General features: G+C 34.9%; 2 protein-coding genes and 1 long non-coding RNA gene across 4 annotated transcripts; 1 reads left to right on the top strand and 2 right to left on the bottom strand.

Moving 5' to 3' along the window:
• Positions 1-2748: 2748 nt before the first annotated feature.
• On the bottom strand, positions 2749-6520 carry LOC127566339 (uncharacterized). Of its 2 annotated transcripts, XR_007955637.1 has the most exons (8): positions 6358-6520; positions 6143-6176; positions 5538-5942; positions 5336-5361; positions 4650-4739; positions 4309-4436; positions 3634-3761; positions 2749-3086 (listed from the first exon to the last, which is right to left on the bottom strand). It is a non-coding gene; the product is annotated as an uncharacterized LOC127566339 (long non-coding RNA). The 2 variants fall into 2 exon arrangements; XR_007955638.1 differs by lacking the exons at positions 4309-4436; positions 5336-5361; positions 5538-5942; positions 6143-6176; positions 6358-6520 and having other exon boundaries at positions 4650-5321.
• Positions 6521-6626: 106 nt separating this feature from the next.
• Positions 6627-7606, bottom strand: LOC117573093 (40S ribosomal protein S3a). The gene is made up of 2 exons (XM_034255997.2): positions 7233-7606; positions 6627-7159 (listed from the first exon to the last, which is right to left on the bottom strand). The coding sequence occupies exons 1-2, from the start codon at positions 7571-7573 to the stop codon at positions 6694-6696; spliced, it is 807 nt and encodes a 268-aa protein (XP_034111888.1). The 5' UTR covers positions 7574-7606; the 3' UTR covers positions 6627-6693.
• A 4507-nt stretch (positions 7607-12113) lies between these two features.
• LOC117573092 (polycomb protein PHO) lies at positions 12114-14754 on the top strand. The gene is made up of 7 exons (XM_034255996.2): positions 12114-12213; positions 12436-12719; positions 12849-13014; positions 13076-13809; positions 13881-14178; positions 14240-14359; positions 14426-14754. Exons 2-7 carry the CDS (start codon positions 12605-12607, stop codon positions 14571-14573), a joined length of 1581 nt encoding a protein of 526 aa, XP_034111887.1. The 5' UTR covers positions 12114-12213; positions 12436-12604; the 3' UTR covers positions 14574-14754.
• The last annotated feature ends 3568 nt before the right edge of the window (positions 14755-18322 follow it).

Genomic DNA, 18322 nt, shown 5'->3' with positions numbered 1-18322 from the left:
CCTTTTGCAACTAGCAAACGAAACAGACGTGTTTAATTTGCGCATCAGCAATGTACTTATTATCAGAAAAGGCGGGTCTATCCAGGACTCTTCACTCTTCTACATTAGTGCACACAATCGCAATAGTTAAGTCCAGCTCGTTACGAGAGGTAGGACCTACATAGGTAGATTCCTCACCTCTGTTAGTTAGTCTAAGCTTATAATTCAGGATAAAATCAAGAACTGACTCACCCCTTTCGTTTATGTCGGGACTTCCCCAAACGCTATGGTGGGCGTTGGCGTCCGTTCCGATTATTAGTTGTTTGTTGGAGGAGCAGACCATGTCCACCAGTCTCCGCAGCTCTTCAGGTGGAGCCAGTACGTCGTTGGCCATGTAGCAAGATGCCAGCAGCATACATCCTTCACAGCTCTACAGCACCACCTCGGTTAGATCATCATTGCTGTAATTAGGTAATAGATGAGCTTTTAGCCCCTTTTTTTTACAAAAATGACAGTTCTCGATCTACTTCCTAATGTCGGGACGTATAAATCGTAATTAGGCGACTTCAGCCCAGCAACCGTGTTGCCCGCGGTTCTTGGACCAAAGCCGCGTAGGTGGACACTTTCTCCAGGGCGAGAAGTAGCTCCGCCGAAGCCGTTTTGGACTTATGGAAGTTGAGTTGCAGCACACTCATTAGAGGTTTGCATGGACAGTAACTCCCCCACCTCCTCCGTCTCGTCAGTCAAGCTGAGGTTCAGGGTGACGTCGGTCACGCTCTCAAGACCGAGATCCGCCTCAACCTCCCCTGACCTCTGCATGTGGGTGTCCTGGTCGTTGGGATGAATTTTTATTGAGGCAAAGGTACACGCTCCCTAAGCCCCACGCCATCTTGCCGTTGCGGTTGTAAAGCAGATCTCCTTGGCCTCATTGTTGATCTGAATGATCACGTGCTGCCCACCACTGGGTAAAGGTTCATCAACCTTCAGCACGAGCCAATCACTCGTCGTCCAGTTAGGGGACGGTCGCCCTCAACCAAAGCAACGTTGGGTCGTTCTTGCATGTTAGGATTTTGACGCCATTCATCCAGCCCGTACCTTCGAAAGTAGGCATTGGGCTGTCTGGGGCACTCTCCATCCTAACAAACAGGGCGTCGACCAGCTTGCCATGGGTCAACCGCCACCGCTCTGCAGACATTTTCCCGTTAGGGTTCCCTCTGTCGATGAGAGCAACGGCGAGATGCCGCCTAGCGGTTTCCGCAACAGTTGCTCTCTGTCTGTGTCTGGTACTGTCTGTGTTGGTGGAGCCACGTGCTCGCTGCCTCTTGGTCACTGGAGCCCCTTGCGTGGGACTCTCAGCAGACCGTTGAGTTGGCAGAACCGGTCTGCGCCTTATTGTCTTTTGGGAAGGGGCTAAGTTGGTTTTCACGCATCTACGCATTAGCCCAGGCAAGACTCTCCTTGTCCTGGACGGACAGGTTAGCTACGCCACTGAGCCTAGCGTGAATGCGGGCCGCCGTCTTATTTTTTGCCTTCTCCTTTAGCCATTGTCTTTCACTTATTTGGTATATTTTTAGTATTTTTGTATATTTGATATCTCACAGTCGAGCACACTCGATTGTAGCTTTCTGATTTGTTTATAGTTTAATTCAGGAGGCCGTTTTTCCTTGCATGACAAGGCCTATCGCGTTTGTACAATTTATTTCGCGCTTCTGACGCGTTTTCACCGAGAACTCCTAGAGGAAGTACGGAGGTTTCCATAATTTGGGGCCCTTGTACCAATACTTTATACAAAGTCGGATACCACTCATAATATACCTACTTTAAGTTTTAATAGGCATGCCTCATACTCACATTATTAGCAATTAAAATTATATAAACATTTTTCAAAACGGCATGCAGCAACACTGGCATTGAATTTTATGTTGCATTGACTAGTTCAAAAGCAAATTTTCACTTTAACCTTAGTCCTGCCTCACTAAAAGTCAAGCGGAGATATGTCGTTTTGTGTTCGGCGGAGATGTCGTTTTAAAAGCGCCATAACTCCGCGCGTATAACCCATATCTCCGCTCGAAAATTGTACCGAGCGGAGATATGTACCGAAAATACTTAAAAAATACTAAAAATATATCAAATGGTATATGTGGTATATCGATATAGTACCGCATTCAAAATATACCATAGACGGCACAATGTACCAGATTGTCGGCCAAAGCAACTCAGACCCCTAGTAAGTAGGAGTTTTTGCCCATACAAAAGTATTTCTTTAATAACTTCCCCAATTTTTATCTGATCCCAACCAAATCATAACTATTACAGTAATTATTGCATATACCAAAATTCGTAACTCTGGCTTTAAAATTACGCTTATTATTCGATTTTTTTGATTTGCGGGGGCGGAAGTGGGCGTAGCAAAAATTTGAAACAAACTTGATCTGCGTGCAAACATAACAAATGCTGTCGAAAAATATAGCTCTATCTCTTATAGTCTCTGAAATCCAGTGTTTCATACGGACGGACGGACAGACACACAGACGGACAGACGGACATGGCTATATCGACTCGGCTGTTGAAGCTGATCAAGAATATATATACTATATAGGGTCGGAGAAGCCTCCTTCTACATGTTACATACATTTCCTGCCGGCACAAAGTTACAATACCCTTCTACCCTATGGGTAGCGGGTATAAAAATTATAAAACTATGTACGGGTACGTTAAATAAACTGAAAGATTGTAATTGTTTAGACAAACAGGAAAAAACATTATGAATTTTATTTTAGTTTTAAATATTTTATTCACTTCCCAAAAATATTTCAAATACAATTTTCAATATTTATACACACTGAAAAAAACCGTAGTATTTAGACAATTTTAATAAGCAATTTATTTTATACGTTAGTTACAGAACAGTTCTCTTCATGGCTGAGTACGTTTGTCATCACAGTTGAACATCTTAATTAATATGTCAAGCAAACTTAAATGATTGATCACCTTTGTATAAAAGTTCCTCTGCTAAAGTGATACAAGTTCAATACATGTGATAGTTGTAGCTTGGACATCTGGCATATATACAAAACGGGGTACATTTCGTAAATCCTTATTATAGACTGCAAAAAAAAAAAAAAACAAATGGGAATTAGAACATTTTAACGTATCGTTAAACTTAATGATCAATATACAAATGTGATTATATCAGCAATGTATTTTATGCGTTGGTTAAGGAACAGTTCTCTTCATGGCTTGTCGAAGCGAGCTGGGTAAGTTTGTCATCATAGTTGCACATCTTAATTAATATGTCAAGGAAACTTAAATGATTTATCACCTTTGTATAAAAATTCCTTTGCTAAAGTGATACAAGTTCAATACATGTGATAGTTGTAGCTTGGACATCTGGCCTTTATACGAAACGGGGTACATTTCGTAAATCCTTATTATAGACTGCAAAAAAAAGAAAAAACACAAATGGGAATTAGAACATTTTAACATATCGTTAAACATAATAATCAATAACAAATGTGATTATATCAGCAATGTATTTTATGCGTTGGTTAAGGAACAGTTCTCTTCATGGCTTGTCGAAGCGAGCTGGGTAAGTTTGTCATCATAGTTGCACATCTTAATTAATATGTCAAGGAAACTTAAATGATTGATCACCTTTGTATAAAAATTCCTCTGCTAATGTCATATATATACAAAAAGGGTAGACATATCGTAGATCCTTGTTATTATAGCTGCAAATATGTATACGAAACGGGATTTATTTCGTAAATCCTTAATATAGACTGTAAAAAAAAAAAAAAAAAAAACAAATGGGAATTAGAACATTGAACGTATCGTTAAACTTAATGATCAATATACAAATGTGATTATATCAGCAATGTATTTTATGCGTTGGTTAAGGAACAGTTCTCTTCATGGCTTATCGAAGCGAGCTGGGTAAGTTTATCATCATGGTTGCACATCTTAATAATTATGTCAAGCAAATCTAAATGATCACCTTTGGATAAAAATTCCTTTGCTAAAGTGATACAAGTTCAATACATGTGATAGTTGTAGCTTGGACATCTGGCCTTTATACGAAACGGGGTACATTTCGTAAATCCTTATTATAGACTGCAAAAAAAAGAAAAAACACAAATGGGAATTAGAATATTTTAACATATCGTTAAACTTAATAATCAATAACAAATGTGATTATATCAGCAATGTATTTTATGCGTTGGTTAAGGAACAGTTCTCTTCATGGCTTGTCGAAGCGAGCTGGGTAAGTTTGTCATCATAGTTGCACATCTTAATTAATATGTCAAGGAAACTTAAATGATTGATCACCTTTGTATAAAAATTCCTCTGCTAATGTCATATATATACAAAAAGGGTAGACATATCGTAGATCCTTGTTATTATAGCTGCAAATATGTATACGAAACGGGATTTATTTCGTAAATCCTTAATATAGACTGTAAAAAAAAAAAAACAAATGGGAATTAGAACATTTTAACGTATCGTTAAACTTAATGATCAATATACAAATGTGATTATATCAGCAATGTATTTTATGCGTTGGTTAAGGAACAGTTCTCTTCATGGCTTATCGAAGCGAGCTGGGTAAGTTTATCATCATGGTTGCATATCTTAATTATTATCCCAAGCAAATCTAATTGATTACTCACCTTTGCCTTTGACACCTTCGTTGAGTAAAATAATATATGTAGATTCAAGACTATTATTGAAGCTTAGGAATCTGGCATCTAGAGAAAAGACTGCAATTGGAGAAATTGTATCGCTGACACATACATTTTTGTGTTGGATGTGTAAATTGTGAACCCATGCAGTAGATCACAGCTAATTTCAACTAGCACTGACTGATTTTAAATCATACTGGCCAAACTAAGCGATATATTAAATTTATTTAAACGCCGAATTTTTGTTTAATGACTTAACCCAAAATATATTACTTCATTTCGAATACTGTGCACAAAGCAATTCATCAATTCCTAGGAACTGACCGTCGCACAGCTGCAAAGTTGTTGATTGTAATAAGCTATGTCACTTTTTTTGTATGTTTTCTTTTTGTGGAGAATTTATACAGAAAACAAAAAGTAAGAAAATAAATGAAGTAATATTTTTAAGTTAAAACATTAAAGTAAAATTCGGCGTATAAATAAATTTAAAATATCGCTTAGTTTGGCTAGTATAATTTAAATTTGGGGATACTGCTGGTTGAAATAAGTGATCCACTGTATATTGTGCTTTTGTGAATTGATGTTCATAACTAACACCAGATCCAGTTAATTCTAATATTAAGGTAAATATTTATTAAAAATGTATGTTTCAAATTGTTTTTAGAAAGTCTCACCTGACATTACAGTTGTAAATTACGGTCTGCAAAAGAAAATATTTGTCATTAATAACTAAAACAACAAAATTTAACTCTGCAATAAAAATAAAGCTCAGAGTATCTGGTATTCATTTATTTTGTAAATGATGGGGAATCCGTAGATATTTCATCATAAATATATAATATTAGCATATGTTACAATTGACATTCAATAACTAACCTTGTATAACGGGAGATTCAATGATCGAATACATTCGCTTCCGAGACTGAAACTGTACGAAATGTTAACATGTTACGATTTATTCTAATTACAACATAATTAAATTATATAAGAAATATATTTTTATGCGTTCCTTAACAGTTCTCTTCATGGCCTCTAGAAGCGAGTTGAGTAAGTTTGACATCATGGTTGTAGAACTTAATTTTTTTTTAAATTTAATTTTCTTTACTAAGTATTGACCCAGTAACCCAGTATAGCAGGAAGAAAATAGTACTAATACACAGGGAAAATACTTATTGGAACAAAACCTCATATTCATTTAAGGAGTTTATGTAGAATTTAATTGTATTAACATTTGTAAGTCTGAGTCTACTACTACTCCTTCAGTTAACCAGAGAAAGAATTCTGAAATGAAATTAAAATGTATAATAAACATTAATTGCGAATTGAAGTTTTCTACATATCAAAACTATATTAAATAGGATCAGTTGAACAGGTGTATGTTTTCAACATTGTATTATAGTTCAAGAGTAGCAAATAAAAGACATCACTTTGAATTTCACAATATTCTATAAAAAAAAAATACAAAATGCAATATATCTTACCATTTTATTAGAAATCTTGTGACATTTAAGACGCCTGAAAAGTAAAGAGTAAAGTTTATCAATTGAAGGATTAACAATTACAACTGAATTGTATATAAATGATGTCTCTCAGTAACATAGGTGAAGTCTCATCAATTACAAATGTTCAAGAGTAGCAAATATGAAATCATCATTTTATTTTTAAAAATTTGAAAATATTAACGTATACAACTTACCTGTAATTCGACATGGAGAGGCACTTTCCATCACGGATCATTCTGAAATTATTGAACTGAATTATTTAAATGGCCCATCAATAAATGAAATAATTATTTGTCATTAAATTTCAGGAAATTATTGTTTCATCAATTTAATGGCAGAGACGAAAAATAAATCATCATATTGTAATACATATTGTGTTATTATTATTTACTAACCTTCTATAATCGGAAAGCGTAGTCAAAACTGCAAAGAAATAAAATACCCAAATCCCATACGCGAACGATTTTTTTATCATTGTATATTTTATTCAATGGTTTGAATGCATTGGAAATTTACAATAGCACTCCAATTTAAACGGCCTCTTGCACAGGTGGCTCATAACCTTCTGGACGATCAATGACGGCTCCCTCAGCGGATACTACAGCTTCAGATGTCTTGCCACCACCGTCGCCATGCAGCTCCAGCAGTTTAGACACATCGAAGCGGGGCTTCTTGAGCACTTTGACCTTACGGATATACACATCATGCAAGGGATAAATGCGCTGACAGCTCTTCTCTATATCCTTGGCGATCGAGTCGAGTGCTAGCTTATTAACCAGTTGCTTAAGATCGGCACTGCTGACTTCATTGTTGATAATGTCCGTCATACGACCGCGAATCTTACGGACCTGCGATTGTTGGGCATAGCACGTCTTGCGCTGGGACTGCTGATCCTTGGAAGTGAAGCCTATGCAAAACACGCGCAATAGATATCCATCGATGGTCTTGGCCTCAACGATAGCCTCGATGAGGGTTTGCCATTTCTTGACCATCGATCTGTTTTCAGTATAACCATACAAATTTTTTACGTTTAACATAAAGACATACAAAAAAAATATATTAAACTAACCTGTACTTGTCTGTAGTTAAATCCATGCCATGGAAATTACACAGCACATTGCGGTCCTGCACATCTTCAGCGATGAGACGGAACTTGCGAAAAGATCTCTCGGGATCAATATCTTTTTGCAAGTCGGCCAACGAGACTTCAAAAACGCGACCTTTCAAATAGTCAGAAGCAATGCGTTGTCCTTGCGTACGATTAACCAAGGTTTTACCAATCTGCCTGGTTTGGAACATGTTTGGAGCCTTAACATCGTACCAATCTTTGCGAGAGAATGGATCCACCACCTTCTTTTTACCACCTTTCTTTCCACCTTTCGAGAGACCCTTATTTTTACCGACCGCCATGGTATACGCCTAAACCGGAAAAGGTCGAAACACGTTGAATGAAATCTCAGGCGTCTTACAAACTATCGTCAGGGTTGCTTCGTTTCACATCGATATCACAAGGCATACTTACACCAAATTACTATAAAATTAACTTTTTGGAACTGTGGAATAGACCGTATAATGATATCATTAGATTTAATTTAATTAATATACATATATATTTTCAGGCACGATGTATTTTATCGATTATAATAATATTATAATATTATATTAATATTATAATAATTAATTGATTTTAAAAATCGTTCTGCTTTAATTTTTTGATGATTTTGGTTGATTTTCGTTCCCTATTTGAAATTTGTAGGTAAAACTTTGTTAACTTTTTATTCGTCAGACCGGCCACACACTACAGTTTCAAATTCTTTTCCATTTGTAGCTGTGAAAAAGACAAAAGACCTGCTTTCGCCTTGCTCTCATTTACACAAGTAAGGTTATAAGTGTACTTATTTATTTATTTACTTACATTTTTAAATTAAAATAAACATAATTAATTTAATTAACAAGAAAATTAATGTCATCCCTTTCATTATAAAAATATATAATAATAAAATAATAACATTATAAATAATAATAATAATAATAATAATAATAATAATAATAATAATAATAATAATAATAATAATAATAATAATAATAATAATAATAATAATAATAATAATAATAATAATAATAATAATAATAATAATAATAATAATAATAATAATAAAATCGAGAAAATTTGTCTTGCCGAAATGAAAAGTAAATGCCTTTTTCTACATTAATCGGATCTTATTGCAAAAGGAAAAAAAATGACTCATTGGTTTATAGTCGATCTTTTCAGATCAAGATCAAATTTAGAAATAAAATTTTGTCGTCGGCAACAACAATTTTCGAATTGGTGACCGACCGATTAGTCCGACACAATCAGGCATGCTCCGGTTTTCACTTTTGGTTTTCGTTTTCGTTTTGGGACCAAAACCGAGATTTTCGTTTTTAGGTGCTCCGGTTTTCACACGTTTTTGGTCATCGTTTTGCTATCGGAACGTTTCATTTTTTACTGCTAAAACAGCTGACTTGTGTTTTGGTTAAAAGTAAACAACGCGAAAAAATGTCTTTTGTATGTCCAATTTCGTGCGTGGATTGAACTCACATAAGGATTTTTTTATCCTGCATAGTTTATTTATGCTTCCCCTGAATGAAATATATTTGCCTTTTGTCTTTTTTGCAAAGAAAGATTTGAAACTTTCTTTAAAAAAATCAGTTGAACGGCAATCAGCTGTTTCCCACAAAAAATGGGGATGCCACCTTTTTAATGCATTTCATTCCGGTTATTCCAACAATTTTTTTTTATAAAATTTTAACACATAAGTAATTAAATTAAATAAATTAATTTTTAAAAAACATATTTTACCCAACTTCAACAAATTTATCGACATCCGTTTGATTATACAAGTATTTTTAACTTGCTTTTTCATTCTATCAAAAGTATGGCAGCTTAGGCGATAACTCATGGTGTCGGACTTATCGGCCACTCTCCAAAACGAAAATTGTTGTTGCCGACGGCAAAATTTGATATCCAAATTTGAGGTGGGTTCAGAAATTAGTCGTTTTAAAAAAAAATTACAAGCCTAATTGATCTGCTGGCGGTCTTAAAAGAACGACAATAAACCAATGAGTCAACTACTTTTTTTCATTTTGCAAATAAGATCCGATTTAATATAGAAAAAGGCATTTACTTTTCAATTCTACAAGACAAATTTTCTCTCAAAACGAAAACGAAAACCGAAAGTGAAAACCGGAGCATGCCTGAATATGTTATCGCCTAAGCTGCCATAATTTTGGTGGAATGAAAGAGCAAGTTAAAAATGCTTGCATAATGAAACGGATGGTATAAACTTTGTCAAAGTTGGGTAAAATATGTTTTATAAAAATTAATTTATTTAATTTAATTACTTAAGTGCTAAAATTTTTTTTAAAAAAATTGTTGAAATCACCGGAATGAAATTCATTAAAAAGGTGGCATCATTTTTTTTTTTTGATACAGCTAAATGCCGTTCAACTGATTTTTTGAAGAATCCTTATTTGCAAAAAAAACAAAAGCCAAATATATTTATTTCAGGAGAAGCATAAATCAATTATACAAGATAAAATTATCCTTAAGTGAGTTCTATTTACGCAGGAAATTGAACAAACGAAAGGATTTTTTTCGCGTTGTTTACTTCTGACCAAAACACAAGCCAGCTGTTTCAGCAGTATAAAATGAAACGATACGAAAACCATGACCAAAAACTTATGAAAACCGTAGCACCTAAAAACGAAAATATCGGTTAAGGTCCCAAAACGAAAACGAAAAGTGAATACCGGAGCATGCCTGTAAGTGCGGAAATGCAGTATCGATACACCTTATATTAAATATTGTTGTGCTATTAATGTTTACCAACATTCCCTAAAAAACGTATCGTCAGTTAATGCCTTATAGCCTATTTCCACTGTACCCAAAACCTCGGTTTTGGTCGAATGTTACGTTCACCCCATGTAAAAACCCATAAGAAAAAAGTCGGTTTTTCTACATTCGCGAGCTACGTAGAAATAGCGAACGCTCTTTTTGGGTTATCACACGAGATCTTGTCGATATGACAACGAAAAAGAGCTGACCACTTAACAAACAGCTGACACTTAAGTGCGCCAAGGTATGAAAATAGAAAAAAAAAATTGTTTTTTTCGTTTTAAAGCAAATTATTTATATATTAGATGAGCCCAAAAAAATTCGCAAGCCGTCAATATGGTGGAGTGGCATGCCCGAGGCTTTGTTCTTCGAGTTATGCCGTTGCTAAAAGTAAATGTATTTATGTAAATATTACGTTGCTGCCAGCAATTCTACTTACATAGGCCCATACTGATGGCGATTTCTTTACTATTGGCAATGGCCTATACTTCCTCCACTTCGTTAAAATCCTCATCAAAATCTTGCAATTTAAGAATATTTTCCATTTTAAAAAGGCGCGTGCTGTTTTTTGAATTGTTCGCCAACTGGTGTTTACATTTGAGCAGTTGACATTTCAGAGCGGACATATTGAGAAATTTACCGTTGCCCCTACTTTTCCCTTTGCGTTAATGGAAACACCAAACGGGACTTGGACGAACGTAAACAAATTTAGTGCACTGGAAAAAGGCTATTACACATTTCACATCTGTAGAATTAAAAATTAAAAAAAAGTCAATAATATAAATAAAAGAGCTTAAAAATATTTATTGGTTTTTTTCAATTACACAAATTTTAAGAATAAGTAGAAAACTACAACAAAATAAAAATCTGTCTTTTCCATTGCCATAAATTGTAATTTTTATGATGTAACAAAAGGCTATCTGCGATCTCTAATTATTGCTTGAAAGGGGACAATAAAAATATTTGTTTTAGAGAAAATAAGAATATTTATGGCGGCTTATATTAAAACTTACAGGCATGCTCCGGTTTTCACTTTCGGTTTTCGTTTTCGTTTTGAAATCGAAAACGACAAAATTGGTGCTCCCGTTTTCACTTTCACAAGATTTTTTCGAATTGCAATTCGAGAAAATTTGACTCGCCGAAATGAAAAGTAAATGCCTTTTTCTATATTAAATTGGATCTTATTTGCAAAAGGAAAAAAAGTAGTTGACTCATTGGTTTATTGTCGTTCTTTTAAGACCGCCAGCAGATCAATTAGGCTTGTAATTATTTTTAAAACGACTAATTTCTGACCCCACCTCAAATTTGAATATCAAATTTTGCCGTCGGCAACAACAATTTTCGTTTTGGTGAGCGACCGATAGGTCCGACACCATGAGTTATCGCCTAAGCTGCCATACTTTCGATAGAATGAAAAAGCAAGTTAAAAATACTTGTATAATCAAACGGATGGCGATAAATTTTTTTGAAGTTGGGTAAAATATGTTTTTTAAAAATTAATTAATTTAATTTAATTAGTTATGTGCTAAAAGTATATAAAAAAAATTGTTGGAATAACCGGAATGAAATGCATTAAAAAGGTGGCATCCCCATTTTTTGTGGGAAACAGCTGATTGCCGTTCAACTGATTTTTTTAAAGAAAGTATCAAATCTTTCTTTGCAAAAAAGTCAAAAGGCAAATATATTTTATTTAGGGGAACCATAAATAAACAATGCAGAATAAAAATATCCTTATGTGAGCTCAATCCACGCACGAAATTGGACATACAAAAGACATTTTTTTGCGTTGTTTACTTTTAACCAAAACACAAGTCAGCTGTTTTAGCAGTAAAAAATGAAACGTTCCGATAGCAAAACGATGACCAAAAACGAGTGAAAACCGGAGCACCTAAAAACGAAAATCTCGGTTTTGGTCCCAAATCGAAAACGAAAACGAAAAGTGAAAACCGGAGCATGCCTGTTAGTAACATCGGTTAATATTGTTTTCGTTCCATTCTATTGTATCATTAATTTTGATATATTGCACTGAAAAAGTTTGGTCACATTGTAGGTTACTAATAGCATCCATTTCAGTTTTACTTGGTTCGTTTAAAATTGTGTTTGCAGACAAACAAGGTTTTACATAAAATGGATAGAATTCGATGGATACAAAAAAATACAATTATTTTGAAAGGTATCATTCTTTTAACATACTTTATAGTGCCACGTGTTAAATTATTTATAGTGACAAGAGTATTCGTCATTTTGAAATGTTATTGATGGGTACGGATTGAACAATGCCTACTACTATTTGTTCTTGATATTATTTTGGCAAGCAATGGTGTATAAGTTCAAAATATCTATATTTTTTATATGTGAACATATAAACAAATAATGTGAATGCTCTTATTTACAGTGTATTGCAGATAAGAAAAATATACATTTGTATAAAAAACGGACTTTTATACCATCATCGCTCAATTTCGCTCAGGAATTTGCCTAAAAACAAATAAATATTGAAACACATTTATGCAGTGAATTTTAAAATTACATTAGGAAAAAAAAAATATATATATATATAAGTAATGGATCCAAATAATTTTACGTATGAACATTTCGGGATTCTTGTTCATAATGATGAAGATGATGTTGCCAAATCCCCCGATGAGCAGGCTACAAACGTTTCCAGTCTAAACGATGGTGAGCTTGAATATTATTATAGTCATTTGACGTTACACTATATGGTTCATCCATTAATACACAAAAGTAAATAAAACAAAAATTCCTTCTTTCCTATTTAATTGTTTTCATCATATTTCCATGTAATAGTCTTGGGTACAGATGCCATTTGTCAGAATGCTAACATGTTTCTTGAATCACAAAATGACAAAGTTTTCACGTATGTTCAGTCGGATCAACACAATGCTATTAACAACTATGGAGAGAAATCCTTATTAAAGATAGCTACAAATGTTTGTTTGTCCTCAGCAAAAGAGTAAGTCACTTTAAAATGATTATTTTTTATGAATATTTCATTAGTTTCCATTTTAAAATAGGGAATCGAAGTCAAGCGAAAGTAATTTGCAAATGCAAGACAATGAGGTTATGATGATGTTGAAGGCTTCAAAAGCATCTATCGAAGATGTTATAGAGGATGTTCCTCCGCATGACCTTATGAATTATATGCATCAATTACGAGCACATGAAAGCATAAAAAGTCGATCCAGATGTACAGAAGCAATGAATAGAAAAAATATAGCGTTGGTACAATCAGTTAATGGCAAGTCTCGGCGCTGGGAGCAAAAATTGGTACAAATCAAAACAATGGAGGGGGAATTTAGTGTTACAATGTGGGCATCTGGAATGTCGGATGACGAGTATAGTAGCCTTAATGAAAATGCTTCCACCACCGCTGTGTCAACATTACTGATGCCACCTACAAACAAAATAACAGCAAGCGATGAAAATATTCACGAAAATAAGGACATAGTATTACATGAACATGAGCATTTGCTCTATCAACATCAACAAGAGAATTTTCTGCAGATGCAACAACACATGGCTGCTCAGTTGGCAACGTATACAACTGACAAAATCGTCGATCGCAATTCTAAATTAAGTGAAGAAAGTGAATCGCATTCAAATTCGAATGGACATATTTCTCACGAATGTGAATTTGTTATTAATGAACAAACGGTTTCCGTGATAGATAAACATCAAGGCGTCAAACAAAGAGATAAGAACTGTGAGCGATTGTCAGAAGTCGCTTTGTCGGGATCATTACCCATAGGTAAACTTATATACCATTATTTGACGATGATTTTATATCAACTTAAAGAATGCATTTTTTAATTCTTTTAGCAACGCCAGTTGAAAATATTGCAAATGATACAGATGCTTCTGATTTTCCGCTATACGTCAACGATAAGAAAATTGCCTGTCCCCATAAGGGCTGTCATAAATTCTTTCGGGATTCATCTGCAATGCGCAAGCACTTGCATACACATGGACCTCGCGTTCATGTCTGTGCGGAGTGCGGAAAAGCTTTTGTTGAGAGCTCCAAACTAAAGAGGCACCAGTTAGTTCATACGGGAGAGAAACCATTCCAATGTACTTTTGAAGGCTGTGGGAAACGTTTTTCATTAGACTTCAACTTAAGGTAATTTATCTTGTTTTATTATTTTATTTATCACTAACATTAAATATAATTTCACAAACAGAACCCATGTAAGAATACACACAGGAGACAGACCATTTGTATGCCCTTTCGATGCCTGCAATAAAAAGTTCGCTCAGTCTACAAACTTGAAGTCACATATTCTTACACATGCAAAAGCTAAGTATGTTAATTTGTTTTGAGCCCAAATAAAGTAAAGTATTAATAATTATGATACTACTATTTTCAGACGAAACCCAAATAATCCACGTTTTGCCACCTGTCCTAGTACGAATGAGCTTTGTACCAATGAAGAAAGTTCTACAAATGTAATTAAAGTCGAGTTACGTGATACTATGTCGGTTAACCAAGCGTCTTTTGTAATGTATGCTGATTAAAATATATGCATATTTTAGTGTGAGAACTATTTCAAATGTACATACATACATATATACATACGTTTTATGGTGAATACATTTTAGTTATTCAAATAGTGTTTAAGCGTAATTTAAGACCATTATTTTTATTTACATTATACACGTAGTTTGTCTGTTTAACTAATTATAGATTTAATAAAAATCAGTGAATTGAGTTTCCAATATTAATTCATTTAGAACCAACAATTCGATTAAAAGAAACATTAATATATGGGAATTTCCAAAATGGCGCTACGTTATTTACGACAGAATATTACAAAAATAACGACTATCGCATGCACAAAATTAAAAAATATTTTGGTGGAAATTGAGTGAATCGATTCAAAGTATGTAAGGCTGATGTCAGAGTGCGCGCGAGAAGCGATGCCATAATAATGGGCGAGAGAGAGAGCGATGACTCACTGCATATTTTTTCATGTGCAATTGCTCCAGAGATGTCCGAGTGAGAGCGAAGCGATCGACTGCAAGGCGAGAAAACAGTTTGCATACAATTTTCTCGCTTCAACTCACTCAGAGCGTACAGAGTAATGCAGCTGGCTTCTTCTCGCGCTCACTCTGATGTCAAAAAAAATAAAGCTGATGGCGTTACTTATCGAAAAACAGGAGTGAGTTTTGAAGTTGTCTCACTTACTCGCTAAATTCCAAACTGGGTAACATTTGTTTTTGTATGAATTTGAGAGATCGTAGTTCTTTATACCTATTCATTATTTTGTATCTCATTTGGTGATATATTACAAAAATTTTGAGTGAAATGTTGCTGGGTACACGTAAGCCATAAATCACCTTCTGAATTAAACAAAATACAGTTTCCAAGTCTGGAAGTGTCCATATGGAAAACCATTTGTCCCGATCGACTGAACCATCAATCCAAAGTCTAATAGCCTATTTCCACTGCACCAAAAAAACTCGGTTCTTTTCCGTTCAGGTCGAATGTTACGCTCGCCCCATGTAAAAACTCATAAGGAAAAAGGGTTCAAAACGTAAAATAACTGAGTGGCAGTGGAAATAGGCTATGTTATAATACTCTATTTAGACCAAGTGCATCTGCTTCAATGGCGCAGTTCTACGTTGCAAGTGTTAATACCAATACTGCATCACGCGAACAGCTGTTTATGGGTGAAAAAATAAACAAATTTATCCAGATAAAAGAAAAATATTAATAGCAATAAAAACAAATCCATCGAAAATAAGCAATTAAATAAATTATGCGCTTCTGAGAGCATTCAAAAAGTATAAGTATATATACATTTTATTTATTATTCATCAAATGGCTCTACTTCTTTCCGTTTTACATCATAATAAGCAATTCGCTCTGCAACTTAATATTTAATAGCGGATGGCTTTCTTTATTTATTTTCGTATTCCTCTGTTTATTTCATTTCATTTTTTGACTTTTGCTTTTTTCAAAGAATTGCAAAGCAGTTTGAAATTCTTTTAAGGCGCCAAAATTGGCAAGTGAATAATCACATGATTTCCATAGATATCGCACAAAATATACCAACCTTTTCAGAATCATTCCTTCTCTTAACCCTCTAAGCCCCAATTGTAGAAATATAAAAAAAAAACTATGTTGGATAATATTTTTTAAGGTTATTGATAGCTTTTAATTTGAAATATGACCTCAAGAAGTGTGTACTAATCTTAGTTTACCTGTAAATCGAACAAAGGTAAATAACTGCCTTAAGACACTTTTGGGGCTTTAAGTAAATTTTTTCATATGTATATGATTTTGATTATGGTACTCAAAGAAACAACTTTTATTTGCCGTACAGCATAAGTGCAAATTACATTTTGTGCACATATGTACATTGTGTTTGGGATTTCTTGCAGTGTTTGCGCCATCTTTTGCCACTGTCTCGACTCATCCAAACAGGAAAATGGTTGACTTCATCAAACCGTACATCCGAAACTGGAGGCTTTGACTTTTCACCAACTGTGAGCGATGGCTTTGAAGATCTCCGCGTGGATGGGGATTGCATTGTCCAACCTGGTTGTGCAGTTCGCTGGGATGATGGTGACGGAAATTTCCAATCATAATCACGGAATGTGCGACCGCGCTTACGCTTGCTTTGATATGCCACTAAACCAGCAGTAATTGATACCCGAAACTCCGGAAGCTCCAACAATTTGTCTGTGCTCTTGTTTGCCTTTTTTAATGCTCCTGTATAAAACATTCGCATTTGTCGCTGCCAGATCAACCAAATGGTAAAAAATTCGTATCATTGCATCTTGTGATTTTGCTCGAATATGATAACGACCCATAAGTCTATCCATGAGGTCAACACCAACCATGTGGGCATTATAATTTGTGGACAATCAACCTCAATGCGTCTTTTAGATTTCTTGCCATAACGAGCTATTTTTGCTATTCCTTCATTTGCATTTAATATCAAAAATGGCTTAATACCAACATAGTAGATAGCAAGCAAACGGCTTTATTGTCTTTCCATAATACATTTGTTATATCGATGCCTTATGACGAACCGACATACTCAGTTGAAAAACCTCTCGGCTGTTTCCTGATCGTAATGTCATTCGGAAGCTTGCAATTTGGAATGCGATTAACACGCACTGTTCCTAGGATATATATTCCTTTAGCACGCAGACAAACCATCAACGGTAAAGAAGTATAAAAGTTGTCAAAATAAATTATGTAGTTTTTGAAACTTTCTACCGTTTTTGTCAGGCGTACAGCAATGTTTGCCGAAGCTCCAAGATCTGGATGAGAAGGCAAGATAACGTTGGCACCTGCACCACTATAAATTTCAAACCGGTAAACATAATCAAATGAGTCGCACAACACAAACAGCTTAATACCCCACTTATGAGGCTTATTGGGCATATACTGCCGAAGGTGGTGTCTCATTTTTGTGGTGCACATGGTGTGGTTCATCGACACAGAGTCGTGCTTGCCTTGGCACGGAGTCAAACCTCTGGTTAAGGTGATTTAAAAACGTACGCGTGCGATACAGTGAATCGTATCCTGGCTCACCTTTCTGGATTCGCTTGCTCTCATCCCACAGTGAGAAGTATTTTTTGATTTCTTCAAACTTGTTTCGCGACATGGTGTGTTTTACAGGTCCAAATGCATTTATACCCCAGTAGCTTTTTATATTCGGGTATCGATAAATTGGCATGTAAATTAAAATTCCAATGTAGTGATGGACATCGTCAATGCTGAATTTGAATTGATTGGCTATGTTTTGCGTTACTGCTGACCGAATGGTTTCTTCAACAATCATATTCATAATCTGTGAATCGAAGAAGTAACAGAAAATCTGCAAAAGTGTTGCAAAGTTCCTTTATACAATCTGGAAGTGAAGAATCTCCCCGAAAAGCTATGTCGTTGACATGTAACTGCATCGACTGCTGCCTCCATGTTACCTTAGTTGGCACCTTGTTTATTAATGCAACACCTGTTCATAAAATAATTACTTATTTGAGTACCACTTTATAACTTAGATTTCTTACCGGCACAATTAAAACCACCAGAAGAAGGCTCAGATGTACACACTGAGTATTCAATTGTCGGCAGTGGTGAAGGAGGTCTCTTTACAGGATTTAGGGAATTTTCCAGCTGCTGTACGTTTTCTTTGTCATTATTACCGCTATTGTCTATAAATGAAATAGTTTCGGCGTCCTCTAATGCCGCGTTAAGTGCTTCTACTAAATCCAAGCTGTCTTCATCGTCATCACCAAGAGTTCCTCGT

The sequence above is a fragment of the Drosophila albomicans genome, unplaced genomic scaffold, assembly GCF_009650485.2.
Source record: "Drosophila albomicans strain 15112-1751.03 unplaced genomic scaffold, ASM965048v2 ctg37_pilon, whole genome shotgun sequence".
Classification (NCBI taxonomy): domain Eukaryota; kingdom Metazoa; phylum Arthropoda; class Insecta; order Diptera; family Drosophilidae; genus Drosophila; species Drosophila albomicans.
The sequence above is the reverse complement of the archived record's forward strand: the minus strand, read 5'-3'. Positions and strand labels throughout refer to the sequence as shown.